General features: G+C 44.2%; 1 protein-coding gene across 2 annotated transcripts in view; it reads right to left on the bottom strand.

The window, feature by feature from the left end:
* The window catches only part of SH3D21 (SH3 domain containing 21), a 193,263-nt gene that overhangs the window by 76,275 nt on the left and 102,345 nt on the right, over positions 1-14,643 (bottom strand). For both annotated transcript variants that reach the window (XM_069223855.1, XM_069223856.1), the window contains 3 exons: positions 2,237-2,340; positions 1,315-1,405; positions 926-1,008 (listed from right to left, as the gene is read on the bottom strand). In XM_069223855.1, coding sequence (XP_069079956.1) covers positions 926-1,008; positions 1,315-1,405; positions 2,237-2,340 — 278 coding nt within the window. The remainder of the gene's footprint in view (positions 1-925; positions 1,009-1,314; positions 1,406-2,236; positions 2,341-14,643) is intronic.

The following is a 14,643-nucleotide window of genomic DNA, read 5'->3' as shown; positions in this document are numbered from 1 at the left end:
ACAAAATACGAGAATATTCTACCCAACAGAGACCTCGGCCCACTTAAGGTCAAATAATGTCCTTCCATTTGGTAAATATTCAAATTGTGAGCATTTTCTCTGCTTGAGTATCAAACCATGGGAAAAAGTGTACTGGCATTCTTAGACGTTTTTACTTTAAATTGGTACTACCGAGCCTTTAACTATGTGCAAGCCTTTCTCACAGCAATTATGAGAATTACACCAGTATGGTCAGTTTCCATCAGTTTCCATCATTACAGTTTACAAACCATTTCTATCCATATTTCAGAAGAAATACGGCGTTTCTCTTTTTCTGTGAAAGTGGTCGTCAATTGCATTCCTGGAAGTTTTTCTACTCTCTTTTTTTTGGCATGGACTTCAGAACAATTCCATGCAGTTTCTACGTTCATGTCATACAAGATTCCAGAATTTTGCATAGCTTTCTTAGAGTCTTCACAACATGTCAAATCCATGAAAACTTAGATTATACACGAAGACCAAAGATGTCTAAATCGTTCTTTAATTCTACCTGTCATTCATAGATTCAGAGACTTTAAAATGTTCCAGTGAGACTGGGAATTCACTGGGAAATTTCAAAGCAAGTGAATCTATGAAAGATCCAACAGTGCAGAGCCCAACTGGGCCACATCCTGCAGTTACCTGCCAATTTTTACATATTCGCCTTGTACATCGATCTATAATGTAAAGAAACTAGCGAAGTTTCAAGAAAATAATGTAAAATATATTACAGTATTGAACATTTTTCCATTGAAGGCTATTGTGATGGAAAACCGGGACTCAGACATGCTGCCTGCTTCTTACCTGTAACATCAGGTATACCTAGGTCAGCAGGAGTGGGGAGAAACGCACATGCTATCACATCTAATCTTTAACCATGCACGTGCTGTGCCAAAACGTGGCTTACCTTGTCTTGGCCATTGGGGCAAAAGGTAGCCTCTTCCAGCCGCTGGCGTGGTTTGTTGTTCTTGGAACTCTCCAGCACCTGGACTGTGGAAGAAGGAACAACGGATGTTATAAGGAGAGTCCAAAACCCATTCAAACTCCGAGTAAAGAAGACTGCAGATCATATCCTGGTAAGGGGAAGAGATGTGGGGAGCACCATTTGTCAGCCACTTCTCCCACTGACCTGAAGCGTGGGATTCGTTATACCTGCCTGTACCCCATAATCACTAAGAGGGGTGTGGGAGAGCCCTTAATGAGTCATTATATGCTTCTGACTGCTTTATTAATTTACACAGTGTAGAGTCTCCATCAAAATCAGTAAACAACCATCATACCCCATTTTGGACTTACCTGCAGGTGGGACTTTGCATTCCTGCACAAAATTGGATGGGAATGCGCCAATTTTCTCGCCTTTCTTGCCCAACCACCAGCCATCTTCAATCTATGGGAGAAATGATATGGTGTCAATAAATCATACAGCATTCCTATGGTTCATGTGCCAAAGCCGAACAGCGATTCTAGGTCTAGGTTCAAATTGTGGATGCACACTACACTCTACAAAGGCTCTATGTGGTTATATTGTAGATGTCAATATTACACAACTCTTTTGAAAGATGAAGCCAAAAAGCCTGCAGGTTACACAACTTTTCTGCAGTTGATGCATTAACCTACTGAATCTCTTTACCAGATCACACATTTATAGCAATATATTGGGGTCACGTCTTCATCTCTGGATAAGGGGGATCCCTGCAAAAGTTTGGGAAACTGTGTTTGCTATTATCCAACTTCCTGAGCTTATAGACTATCTCCATAGGTTAAAGAGCTTAATGCGCAAAACTGTGTATTACCTGTCTGGTGGATGATTTAGCCCAAGTGACATTGAGTTTAATACTACCAGCTGTTATCAACATATTGAGACATCAGAGATTTAACATTGCGTAGAATATAAGTTATTATTATTTCTGATACTGTGAAGTTTGACGGTGACAGGGGAGTGGGGAGAAGCCCTTCAGCCACCCTGTGGAGTGGTACAGAAAGCACCAACATGTTTTTTTTAAGAAGGTGTCCCAGCCATTTAATTGCTGCTTCTTCCTGCCTTAACCCAGCAGGATCTTATATTGCCATTCCACAATGTGAAAGCTTGTATTCTAAACACATAATTCAAATGTATCATTCAGACCCTTATGCTTCATAAATTTCAATTATGTAATCCACCTCTGCCAGTCTCACCAATCCAGCCTCCTAACAGCCCAATAGAAGTGTTTCAACTTACCTCTTGAATAACTTCCACAATTTCCCCAGACGTTAGCTCCAACTCATCTGGCTTCTCTGGCGTGTAAGAAAATTCCACCTTGCACCATCGTTGTGGAACCTTCGCTGTCAGTGGAGGTAAAAAACGAGTCAGAAAAAGTGGAAATTACAAATAGTACAGAGAAGAAACCTGGAGAATCTCCACAAAGGTAGGCGATTGTTAGCAATAGTCACATTTTGATCATTGTCAATGACTGGTTTGAACCCTGACAACCTTCAGTGCTGCAATGGCCCATAGTATTTCTGCTGACCTCAGTTCTGGAACGGTGACATATTAAAATAACAAGCACTGGCAAAGCCAATAGGTTTCACCTACGCAAAATCTGTTGGCTTAGTCAATGGTTTTTAGACATGTTGCATAGTAGTGTGGGCTGTTGTGCAACACATCTTGAAGTAAAGAAAAAGCAATATGGCCTGGCCAGCGTTGACCACGTCATAGCACTTTTTTTGTCTAAGCCATTTTGCAAAGGAGCCTGCACTTCTGTGCAAAATGTCTAAAATGTCCTGGGGTGAGAGGTGGGAAGAAAGAAGTAAAAGAAGCAATGAGAGCTGCAGGAGAGGGGAGCGAGAAGCAACAACAGACTGCTGTAGGAGGGTGGGGAGAGACCTACAGTGCCATGTACCCTTCTAGAGTGCAGGGCAAAACGTTTTTAAAAAGTACCTGTGCATTGCACGATCAGAGGAAGGGCTCTAGCTGCAAACAGGATATAATAGGTCGATGCTCCAGAGCAGGGACAGAAGCCCCTGGCAAGAAAACAGGAGAAAGCGAGCAGTCAGGAGGAAGCAGGTGGCATGACCATTAAGAAGAAAGGAAACAAGAGTGACATGGAAGCCGGCCAATGGTAAGTATTGGTAATGAATAAGCAGGTTCTAAGCCTGCTTTTAAGCTTTTTTAAATTAACAATAGATTTTGCCGACAGTGCATGAGCGCTGTTCAGGTGAAACATAAAAATTGTTGTTTTGGGTCCTGGGGCCTATTACATGGTTACTTAGGTTTGTGCTAAACAAAGTCTCAAGGGTCAAGAAGGCAGCAAGAACAGAAAGGTATGAGACATTAGAGACTTTCTGTACTTTCCCCTTTGCCTACCCACTTGCCCATTAAGAGGAAATATGGGGCTAATGATTTGATGAGGGGGGAAATCTATGATGACAGTGGGGATCTAAGGGTACACAATGTCACACTTCCGCTACCCCTATCGTTTTGGTGAATCAAAGTCAGTCATTAATGGTAACCCTACTTCAAGACGTTCAAATTTGAAAGGTCCAAACTGCTAGGGTCGAGTTGAACACAGGTATACCTAGATGTCATCAGAACAGAATTCTGCACAGTGTCTGCCAAAACAAGGGATCATTCGTTCAGTGCAGGCTGAAGTGTTGCAGCAGCACGGAAGGGTAGAGGTTTGCATACATGTTGGCCAGTTTAAGGACGCTGCATTTCTTTACACAAGGCATGTGCATTACATTTGTTCCAAAAAACATAAATCAAGGTAGAAAGTCCAACCGCTTAGCTCACCGTGGCATGTGAGGTTGCAGCAGTACTGCAAGACTGACACGCATTGCCTTTCTGCCTCTTCCTCCAGTGCGATTTCCCTGTTCAATGCTTTTTCCCCTAGGGTGATCACCACCCACCAGGTCATTATAGAGGCTGTTTCAAGTCCTGGACTTCTGTGTCAGACTAATGCATTTTGAGTGTTGCAGTCTTGTTTTGCTTTCGTTGAACCTATTAGATTAACATTCCTGAAATCAATGATTCATAAGTGCATACGGTGTCGCGAAAAACTGTGATCTGGACTCGGGTGGTTGAGTTAACTTCCCAACCACCCTCTGTTCCTTCGTTTGCGTTATTTAGGCTGGCCTCGGAACTCTGGAAATGGTTCTTATTACTTTCAGATGGTTGTGTTGAAAAGTCCTGATCCCTGCCATCACATGGCTTCTCTCCACCTGAATGTTTTGAACATAGATATGTTTAGATTGGTGATGATATTATCACAAGCAGCAGACGCAATTTTTCATTTGTGTTCTGTCAGGGTTGAATGACGTGTGGAACTTGTTTTCTGGGCATCAATCCATGACCAGCGACTGGATTGCAGAGCATCCTGCTCCTGCTAACTTTCTGCCTCTGCCTTAGTTCTGCTTCTGTCCCCTCCATTTGTGAAGGCTTGGAAATTATTGGAGTCCACGTGTCATGGCAGGGTATGGTCCTTTCTAGTGGTGGGCCCAGAAACAGTCATAGTGGCACATCTAGTTGAGGAATGAGTTATGTTCATCCCAAAGCTTAATTTATTACAAGAATAAAGTGCAAGCGGACAGTTCTTAGAAGCCCAGAGTTTGCAAAAAACCAAGGCTGCCTAGTCTTCATTCCCATTTCTTCTGCCACGCTACACTTCCCGTCTATCCCATTCTTGCATCTTCTTTTTCATCCCTGTTTTCTCTGTTTATCTCTGTTTTTCTATATTTTTCATCTAAATTATTTCTCTTTTTTTCACCTTTCTCTAAATTCCTCTGGGTAAAAGTTTGAAAATGAAAAATACGTCTCTGTTCCTAATGATTGATGGTGCCCACCACATACAACCACCAGCAGCAAAGGTTCCTCCGAGGCCATACTAATGTCCACACAGCACCATAAAACATCTCTGTTACATAATACTAGCATATTCTCTCAGCAACCAATGCAAGATCGTTCCAAGTTCATTATTCACTCTTCCTGTAGTTTGGACAGCTTATTTAAGGGAAGTATAACAGATTCCTCTTTTTTATTTGTTTCAAGCCAGTGGGAACGGATCCTTTCATGCTGGATGCCAGCAGTTTCCAGATAGCCTTGGAATTCTCTTCCCTGGAAAGATGGTCGTTTTAGCCGTTCCAATCTTATAAATAAAACCATGTGTCACCAGTATCTTTTCTTTCTCCAGCAGGAAGGACTGCCTCTGTCAATGTGCACCATACCACTTTGGTCTCAGCATACCTGAAAAATTGTCCACCAAGACCAGTAGCCGTCATCCAACGGATGATCTACAGAAGCTCATGCTCACTTTCTCTCACTTTTCCATGCTGCTTTACCTCGTGGTTATTGGTGTTGTTTGTCCTCTTGGTAAACTGCATGATAAGCAAGATCCACAGCGTCAATGTCTCCTGTGAAAAAAACTTCCCCTTTAACCCGCACTTTGGTTTTTGCACTGATTGGTGTGTCCCGCTCCATACCTTAATGATATTACAATGTAACAACGCCTAAACGGAAGACAATCGGCAGATGAAGATAGTTCTACTCCCTGATGGGCTTATGGGTCATTCTTGGTCTCTGCCATGTGTTTGTGGCTGTAGCCCTGGGATGCTACATCCCGTTTTCTCCCATCCCTATTCGCAGGCTCTTTTCCTTGTTGAACTTGAGTACTTTAAGCATGGCGCGTTCAATCCCTTGCTGACCAGTATTCCACCTAAAGCTGTTTCTCCTGTATATGGAGAATTACCTTTCTATTGCTGGGCATGGCGAGGAGCAGATCCCTGGAACAGGAGTACAACCGGCCTATGATCCACATTGACGCAGAACTGAAGCTCATCTAATTACGCATGGGCCTTTGGCTTCCCCAGTAGTTACTTCTGCTATGTGGGCTAAGGACTTTCAACTAGTATGTGGAACTGGTGCACACGTTTCTCTTCATCTTTCTGAAGCAGCATGGATCCTGGATGACAGGGAATTGCATCTACCACAAATGTTGACTCCCTCTTCTGGAAGAAATATGCCATTGTAGTGTTAGAACTAAAGTCTTGATTTCCTGGAAGGGTTCTTTGTGTCTCTCAGTTGAACAATATCCTGCAGGAGATCTCAAGGAGTCGCGGTTAAAGTGGCCAGGTTGGGAAGGAACCTCTCAGACCACGTAATCATGCCTAACTCATTTCGTCAGAACATTCTGAGGCGAGGTGTACTTGTCACAAGGGGCCTAATAATTCGGATGGAAAAGTATGGGAGGATTGGGGAATTAGCGAGTACTTTGGACCAAGATGCAAGGATTCATCCAGTCATTCCTCATTTCTCAGTGAAACATGAGGGTCAACTCACAATACCTGGTAACTCTGTATCCCCAGAGTTAACTCTGGGGGTGAGCACTTACCATATGATGGTCCAGGTCACTCATAATGAGGCCCTCGGAGTTTTGAGGGATGTCTCTTTCGCTTTGTTTACTCCTAATCCAAATATTTGGAATACATCATCCAAGGCATAAACTCTCTATCTCTGTCTATCTCTATCAACTTCCTAAGTCTGATTCAGAGCCCTACAGAGCCTGGTCACTTCAAATAACTCTATATTTAAACACTCTTGTAATGAAGTGAGACTACAAAGGGAATAAGAACCTCAACACAAAACCTCACAGGTTTACCTAAGCATACCACTGTCAGGCATAGGAAACTAATGACACCCTTCAGCCCCCAAGATGCCATTCCCCCCAAATACCTCTTGTGACTACTCTGGAATGTTCAACCACACATTTCAGCAACTGGACACCAAATATATCTGTGTCATATCTCAAGCCACATGTTCATACGTTACTAACAACCAAACGCATGAGGCCTCCACCTTTGAAGACCAGCTAAAGTTAATGTCATTGTTATTGTAAATTTAGTGTGAGGCGTCTCTGTGTATTGTGGATCCTCCTCTGTCTTATGTAAAAGCACCTACTCCTCAGTGTATGCCTTTTTGAGACTGTCATCACCTTGGGCTTCTGAACTGGAATCTGCGAAAATGGCAGGTCATGCTTCAACACATATGCACCCCTTCCTACAGAAATGAATCCAATTAATTTTATCAGACTTTAGTTATTTTATTGAGTCTTTGTAATGCAGGCATACAATGTTGTGGATCAAGGAACCCTTATAGAGAAAGGAAGGATGGATGGGAGAGATGTGGGGCAGGATTACGAGCTGAACCAGCAAAGCCGGTAGCTGCATGGATAATTATCCCACTGGTTTATACAATGAATTATATAGCAGTGTCTACATCAATCTCGGTCATGGCTGTCTTTTAGAAGCAGACTTAAGAACATATTTATCAAAGTTTTGAAGTCGCCCTTGCGCCTCGCAAGGGTGAAGCAAAATCTAGATGAGATTTACTGAACCACGCAAGGCTACCCTGCGGTGCTTGTTAAATCTGGAGAAAAGCAAGGCAGCGCATCCACTCATGGATTTTGGCACATTCCACATTTACCATGAGTGGTACACCAGGGAATGTGGGAAAATGCTAACAAGGAGAAATATCTTAATTTCCCTTTGTATTTCCTCTTTCTGCATTGTGCAGCACGGGTAGAAAGAGGAAAAAGCCTCAAAGGATTGCTTTTGTGCACAAAGATGTCCTTTAAAACGCAAAAACAATCCTGCCTGCAACGCCTGCATTAGCACAAAGCAGCCAAAAATGCGAAAGTGCAAGCAGAAAGCAGGCAATTTGCATTTCTTGATAGATATGACGCATTCATGCCCTCTCCCTTTTACGCAGCGCTGGAGCAATGTACTTTGCAGCATTGCGTTGCATGGAAAAACTATAATTATGGCACTTGGACCCATATTTATACTTTTTTAGCGCCGCAATTGCGCCGCTTTTTGACACAAAAACAGTGCAAACTTACAAAATACTATTGGGGCATATTTATACTCTGTTTGCGCCGGATTTGCGTCGTTTTTTTTAACGCAAATCCGTCGCAAAGCTAACTCCATATTTATACTTTGGCGTTAGACCCGTCTAGCGCCAAAGATCTTGGAGTTTGCGTAATTTGTTAGCGTGGACACCTACCTTGCATTAATCATATGAAAGGTAGGCGTTCCCTTCTAAAAAATGACTCTAAGGCATGTGCGACTTATTTAAACTCCCGTGCAAAAATGACGCACGGGAGTGGGCGGGCCTTAAAAAATGACGTCCAGCCGCTTTTGCGTCATTTTTTAACGCCTGGTCAGGGCAGGCGCTAAGGGTCCTGTGGGCTCAGAAGGAGCCCAGAGGTGCCCTCCCATGCCCCCAGGGACACCCCCTGCCACCCTTGCCCACCCCAGGAGGACGCCCAAGGATGGAGGGACCCATCCCAGGGAACTTAAGGTAAGTTCAGGTAAGTATTTTTTTTGTTATTTTTTTGTGGCAGAGGGGGGCCTGATTTGTGCCCCCCTACATGCCACTATGCCCAATGACCATCCCCAGGGGACATAAGTCCCCTGGGCATGGCCATTGGGAAAGGGGGCATGACTCCTGTCTTTGCTAAGACAGGAGTCATTTCAATGGGGGTTGGGCATCAAAAAAAATGGTGCAAATCGGGTTGAGGCCAAAATTTTGACTCAGACCTGACTTGCCCCATTTTTTGACGCCCAAGCTCCATTTTCCCCTACGCCGGCGCTGCCTGGTGTGAGTCCTTTTTTTGACGCACACCAGTCCGCAGCGCCGGCTAACGTCATTCAATAAATAAGGCGCCCGCATGGCGCTTTGGAATGGCGCTAGCCGGCGTTAAGATTTTTGATGCACAACTGCGTTGGCGCAGTTGTGCGTCAAAAAGTATAAATATGGCCCATTGTATTTTGTAACTGTGCGCCGTTTTTGCGTCAAAAAGCGGCAGAATTGCGGCGCTAAAAAAGTATAAATACGGGCCTTAGAATCTTTCTGCTCGTCAAGAGAGCTCTGGCAGTGGAGGCAATAAAGTTGCCAGCCTTGAAACTTAAATTATTACTGGCCGAGCTACAAGCCGGCTAGGGATGTTTTTTCTAGAATCAGCATCGCAAGTTGAAACCACTTCCTCGTAAGCCACAAAAAACACAGTCAGGATAGGCCTAAGCACTGATTGTCACCTGAGGTAACACGTACGCAATAATAACATACCGAAAGGAGCACAAACCACTGAACCTACAACAGGGGGTCACGTGAGTTCAAATCTGTGTCGTCCGAATGTTGGATTGGTTTAGCACGGTCATGTCACTATTAGACTGTAATATCTGTGGGGTCGCTGTTCAATGGTAAGGAAGATCTAATTACGTTTTTGATTACACTATGAACTGCTAGGGAAAATCCCCTTGTTCTAGGAACATTCAACTAAAAATAGGAAACTGGTGGAGCAGGTGTAGTGTTGCGTATGTGTGCTAACCGCGTTGACACCCAGTAGTGTCTTGAAATGTGGTTCTGCCCATAAAATCAGCCCATTGTTAAATAAAAGGATTCACCGCAGCTCTCTCACAGGGATTACTCAGAAAACACACCTCCTTGTGTATTCTTGTATGCACCGCAGCACGTGCTGGCAATCTAGAACCCTACAGAAGGCAAGCAAGGCTTGGGTCAAATGATAACAAAGGGACCGAAGCGGAGTAGCAGGCCAGCCTTGGGGACAAAAGAAGAACGGCAAACCACCGGAGGAAGAATACCAGGGGTGGGGCAGGAAAGAAAAGGAAGTTGGGAATACCTTATGAACTAGGGGAGAGCAGGGAAGCGTAATCCTGGAGGGAGCACGGTCACGCCACATAGACTGGCTGGGAGAAAGCAGGGCAGAGACAGCAAGGGCTTACCAAGGAGAGAGAATGCCAAACTAGAGAGGAGAGCCAATAGAGTGGAAGGGAAGAGAGATGGGGCACACAAGAGTGAGTTATCCAGGAGTGACTATAAGAAAACAATGGGTAGCAGGAAGGTCTTAAATGCAAGGAGGTAACGAGGGGCTTGCTGCAGAGACCTGAGGTAGCGCAGACAGAAGGTAGATGGGCTGCAGTACTGGCATGCGTGACTGAGGGGAACCAGTATGTTGGAAACTAATGTAGAAGAGATGGGTTGCATTGTGCGAGAGACGGCATGCCATTGAGTCTCTTATATTCCCAAGTACTCCCCTATTCCTCCACGCCCATTCCTCTCAATATTTCCCTTCAAGGAGTCACTTCAGCACTGTGAGGGTAAAAAGCTTAATTGCTATTTTTCAATAAGGCAAATATTTTCTTGTTCTGCTTGCCAAACAAGGCAGTAGCAATGGTGTAATGGCAAAATGATGCATCCACCCCCTGCAGAATGTGACGAGGACCCTGCATCTTCCAACAGACACCCCTCTCTGCTTCAAGGGCTGAAGGGACCTGTGTTACACCCCTGGCCAGTAGCTAGAAAATTAACATACAACCCACTTTGAATCAAGCCTCCACTGGCACTGTGAGCCAAAAAACATATCCAGACCTTTCTAGAATAGTTACCTTCACCTTCAGCTTTCTGTCAAATCATCCTTCAAACATTCAATCATCATTTCACATTTGCATCCTTTCCACTTTCATCCCTCATTTCACCACCTATCCATCCACTGACCACTTCCCAATCCATCCATGGTTTTCCCATCCACCCATCCTTTCACTATTCCATCCATCTAGTGACCGTGCCCATGCACCCATTATTTCACCCATCCACGCACCCATTCATCTTTTCACCATTCTAACTATTCTTCCATTCACTCATCAATCCATTCATGCATGCTTTCATCTATTCTTTCATCCTTTCACCCATCCACTAATTCATCACGTCACTCTTCTATCCATTCATCATTTTATCGTTTCATCCTTGTCTTGTGCAGTCTTTCCTAATCCTTAATTTCAGCTTTCCTTGCTTCATATTTTTCATAGTTCCCTCTTTTCACCTTTCCTTTCTTCCATACTTTATTCCCACCTTCCTTCGTTCTCTTCTTTTTCCTTTCCACTTTCTACCATTATTTCTTCCTTTCCCACCTTCATTTTTCTTTGTAATCTTTCTGTCTCTCATTCACTCTATTTATTGCTCTCGCCTATGTTTTCATCACCTCTTCTCCTGTCTCCTTTATTTAACTTGGCTTTCCTAGAAACTCTTGAACGCCAACCCTCAGCCGTATCCCGACATGAGCACTTGTCTGCAGATAGAAGAGGCTAATTTAAAACTAATAAACATTTTAGTGGTGCCCACATTACCAGGCAATAGGGTCCAGTGGCAACCTCTGCGTTAGCTGGTAAAGTGGGGTAGTCACGAGGCCACTAATGCTCAGTTACTTTTTATTTGGGTTGGGTCTTCCCATGTTTGACTGATTTGTGCTTCCTTGAGCTCCAGCCTTTACTTCTTCTAGATCCTAGTGTTGGCAAAATCTGGTCTTTCTACTGTAAGCCTCCATTTTTTACTGATCCTTTTGTTGACAGATCTTTGACTCAATGAGTTGAAGAGTTTGATGTACACAGGTATTTTGTAGTCACCAAACCGAAACATTCAAATGGGGGAGGGCCGCCACCTGGCGCAATAGTTAGCCAGTTCCTTGCGCACACATGCCGCAGCCTCCCTTGCTACACTGCAACAACACTGGGATGCTGAACTAGGCCATCCCTGCACTAACAAGGTATGGCAAAGCATTCTGGCATACCCTGCAATGGTGTCTCGTGAGGCCCGTTTTTGCCTCATAACAATACTATGTACTGCACAGCACTTACCTCACGCCCCACAAGATCATTCACTATTTTCACCGCATGGACGTTGCTCACCCTCATTGTCACACACCTGACGCTGACTTTCTACGCATGTTTTGGACATGCCCATCACTCTCCCAGTAATGATGGGAATTGCAACCCACCTACCACGCTGCACGGGCCACATTGCATTACAGACATGGGAGGTGTGCCTGCTGGGCCTGATATGCCGAACTAAAAAGACCAAATCAGCGACATGGTTCATAGATCTAGCTCTCCATGGATGCCTGGGCGCAGGCTGAGAGGAGGGCACTGTACCACGAAGACACTAAGGACCAGATTTATACTCTGTTCGCACTGAATTTGCATAACTTTTTTTTAACACAAACTCGGCGCAAACTTAACTCCATATTTATACTTTGGCGCTAGACCCGTCAAGTGCCAGAGTTTTGGATTTAGCGTCATTTTTTGCTTGCGGGAAACTATCTTGCATCAGTGAGATGCAAGGTAGGCATTCCTGTGCAAAAAATTACACTATGGCCTTAGCGCCATAGTTATCCCCCCTTGCTAAAATCACGCAATAGGGGAAGGGTGCCTTAAATAATGGCACTAAGCTTGCTTAGAGCCATTATTTAATGACTTGGTCAGGGCAGGCGTTAGGGGACCTGTGGGCCTATTTCCATGGACAGAGACCATAGAATTGCCCACAGGTGCCCTTCCCTAACCCCAGGGACATCCCCACCCACACCAGAGGGACACCAGAGGATGGGGGGGGACCCCATCCCAGGTAAATAAGGTAAGTATTTTTAATTTTTTTTTTAAAGTGCCATGGGAGGCCTAACTTGGCCCCCCTACATTGCACTGGGCCCAATGGCCACTGGGGTGGTGGACATGACTCCTGTCTTTACTAAGACAGAAGTCATGTCCATGGCGGTTGTACGTCAAAAAATGACACTATTCTGGTTAGAGGCATTTTTATGCCTCTAACCAGACTAGCGTCATCCTTTGACGCACAACCTCCTGTTCCCCCTACGCCCTCCCTACCCGGCTGGCGTCCTTTTTTATGACACTAGTCGGGCCTTACCACCGGCTAACGTCATTCCATAAATATGGCGCTTGGCCACCGTCTTGGAATGGCGCTAGCAGGCGGTAACGTTTTCATGCAAAACTGCTTTAGCGCAGTTTTGTTTGAAAAGGTATAAATCTGGGACTAAGGGCCTGCGCAAATACCCCATACAGGCTAGCTTAGACAACATCTTGGCTAAGGTACATGCTAACATGAACAGAGCTGACCACCCTCCTTTAGGGAAGCCTGTGGCTGCCTCCTGATGGCTTGGTGTGAAACCTGGCAGATATGCCACAGTAGTAGCAATACATTCCCTCTATACCACGAACACTGACATATAACAATGGATGTTGCACAGTTAATTTTGCCAGGTGTGGGCTAGTTTCAACACCTTCTGTTGTAAAAGTTTCCTTTTTATCAGTTTTTATGCCTACATCATGCTTTCTCACAAGCAACTCAGGCTCACTGTTGTGACTGTTTCAGCCGCCTATATCTTTGTGCCAACCTGTGCTTGTGTTGATAAGGATGTACTGCCCTATGATACAGTAGTCTTTATGGTACATTTCCGACTTGCAAACTGAGATGTATGATGAGATATGTAATTGTAAAATGCACAATAAAGAAAGTTTTTTTTTAAAGCCTAAACATTCACAGGGTTAGTAACCAATAAATGTCTTTCTGTTCATTTCAGAAGTCCTTTTTTACCAGTAATAAAGTGTTTCCAACAAGTAAATAGGCTTTTGCCTTTGCTAAAAGCAAATAGAAAAGGGGTGTGAAAGGGGTACACCCCCTTGCTATTTGCAAACTAGAAAAACAAGCATTTAAGATACTCTAACATTTGATTGCATCAGAGCTATTGGTGTTGTAAATGCATGACTGGAAATTTCTTGCCATATAATTTCAGTGCCCCTGCATATAACTAAAGACCTAGCAGGTCTACTGGAACAAGGCCCTTAAAACACAAACTACTCCCAGCTATAAAACAAAAGTTGCAGCCATAAGAAAGTTTAACAAGTCACTGAAATGTGTGAGGGGTTATTATTTTCGGGTTCCCCACTAACCTAGTGTGGGGAACCAGAGATATATAGACAGAAAGAGCATGTTGCGGAGAACGTTTTGAAGGTGGTCCCATTGTCCAAGGTCCACCGCAGGCTGAGTTATGAGCAAAACGTTTTGTAAAAGGAATTCCATGCAAAGCATTATGGGACACGTTTCTGAGTGCAGTGAATATTGTGGTATCTTGACTGTAATGCTCAGAATAGCCCCTAGAGGACAGCACTATAAAACTAGCATTTGGAAGACACCGTCATGTAACCATGTAGTCAGCCCCTAGAGGACATAACCACATGAAAAGAGAATAGCCGAAAGTAATGCAGTGTAACCATACATTTAGGCCCTAGACTCAGTCAGGAGCTCTCAGGCTTGGAAGCCTGCGATCTCTGCACAGTGCCGGCTGTACTGATGGGGCCCCCTTTGCACCGGTGGGGCTGTTTGGTCTAATGTTAAGCCATTGAATGTACATGGCTTCAAGCAAGCCACATCACCCTGGTTTTCCCTGAGCGTCTACTTTTTGGAAATATCTGATATTGCCAGGTTTTCATGGATGATGGCTGACTCTGTGCCAAGCAGTGCAGACATCTTCACTGAAAGCTCACCCAAAAAATACATTCCTAGGTGTTCAGTAGGTAAATCCTGGATCAAATTTTATAGAAAATCCAGGCATGTCCCGTATTCCCAACACACTAGAAACTGGGGGGTGGGACAAAGATGCAGGTCAAGCAAGGGCAACGATATAGTTCTGCATGGGACAGACTGAGGAAAATTACTCTAATTTATTTTTTAAATTCTAAAAAATCTGACAAACATCATGACCAGGGTGAGGGAGGTCTAACACCCAATGT

This window comes from Pleurodeles waltl, chromosome 3_1 (genome assembly GCF_031143425.1).
Source record: "Pleurodeles waltl isolate 20211129_DDA chromosome 3_1, aPleWal1.hap1.20221129, whole genome shotgun sequence".
NCBI classification, from domain to species: Eukaryota; Metazoa; Chordata; class Amphibia; order Caudata; family Salamandridae; genus Pleurodeles; species Pleurodeles waltl.
This window is presented reverse-complemented; position numbering and strand designations above follow the sequence as displayed.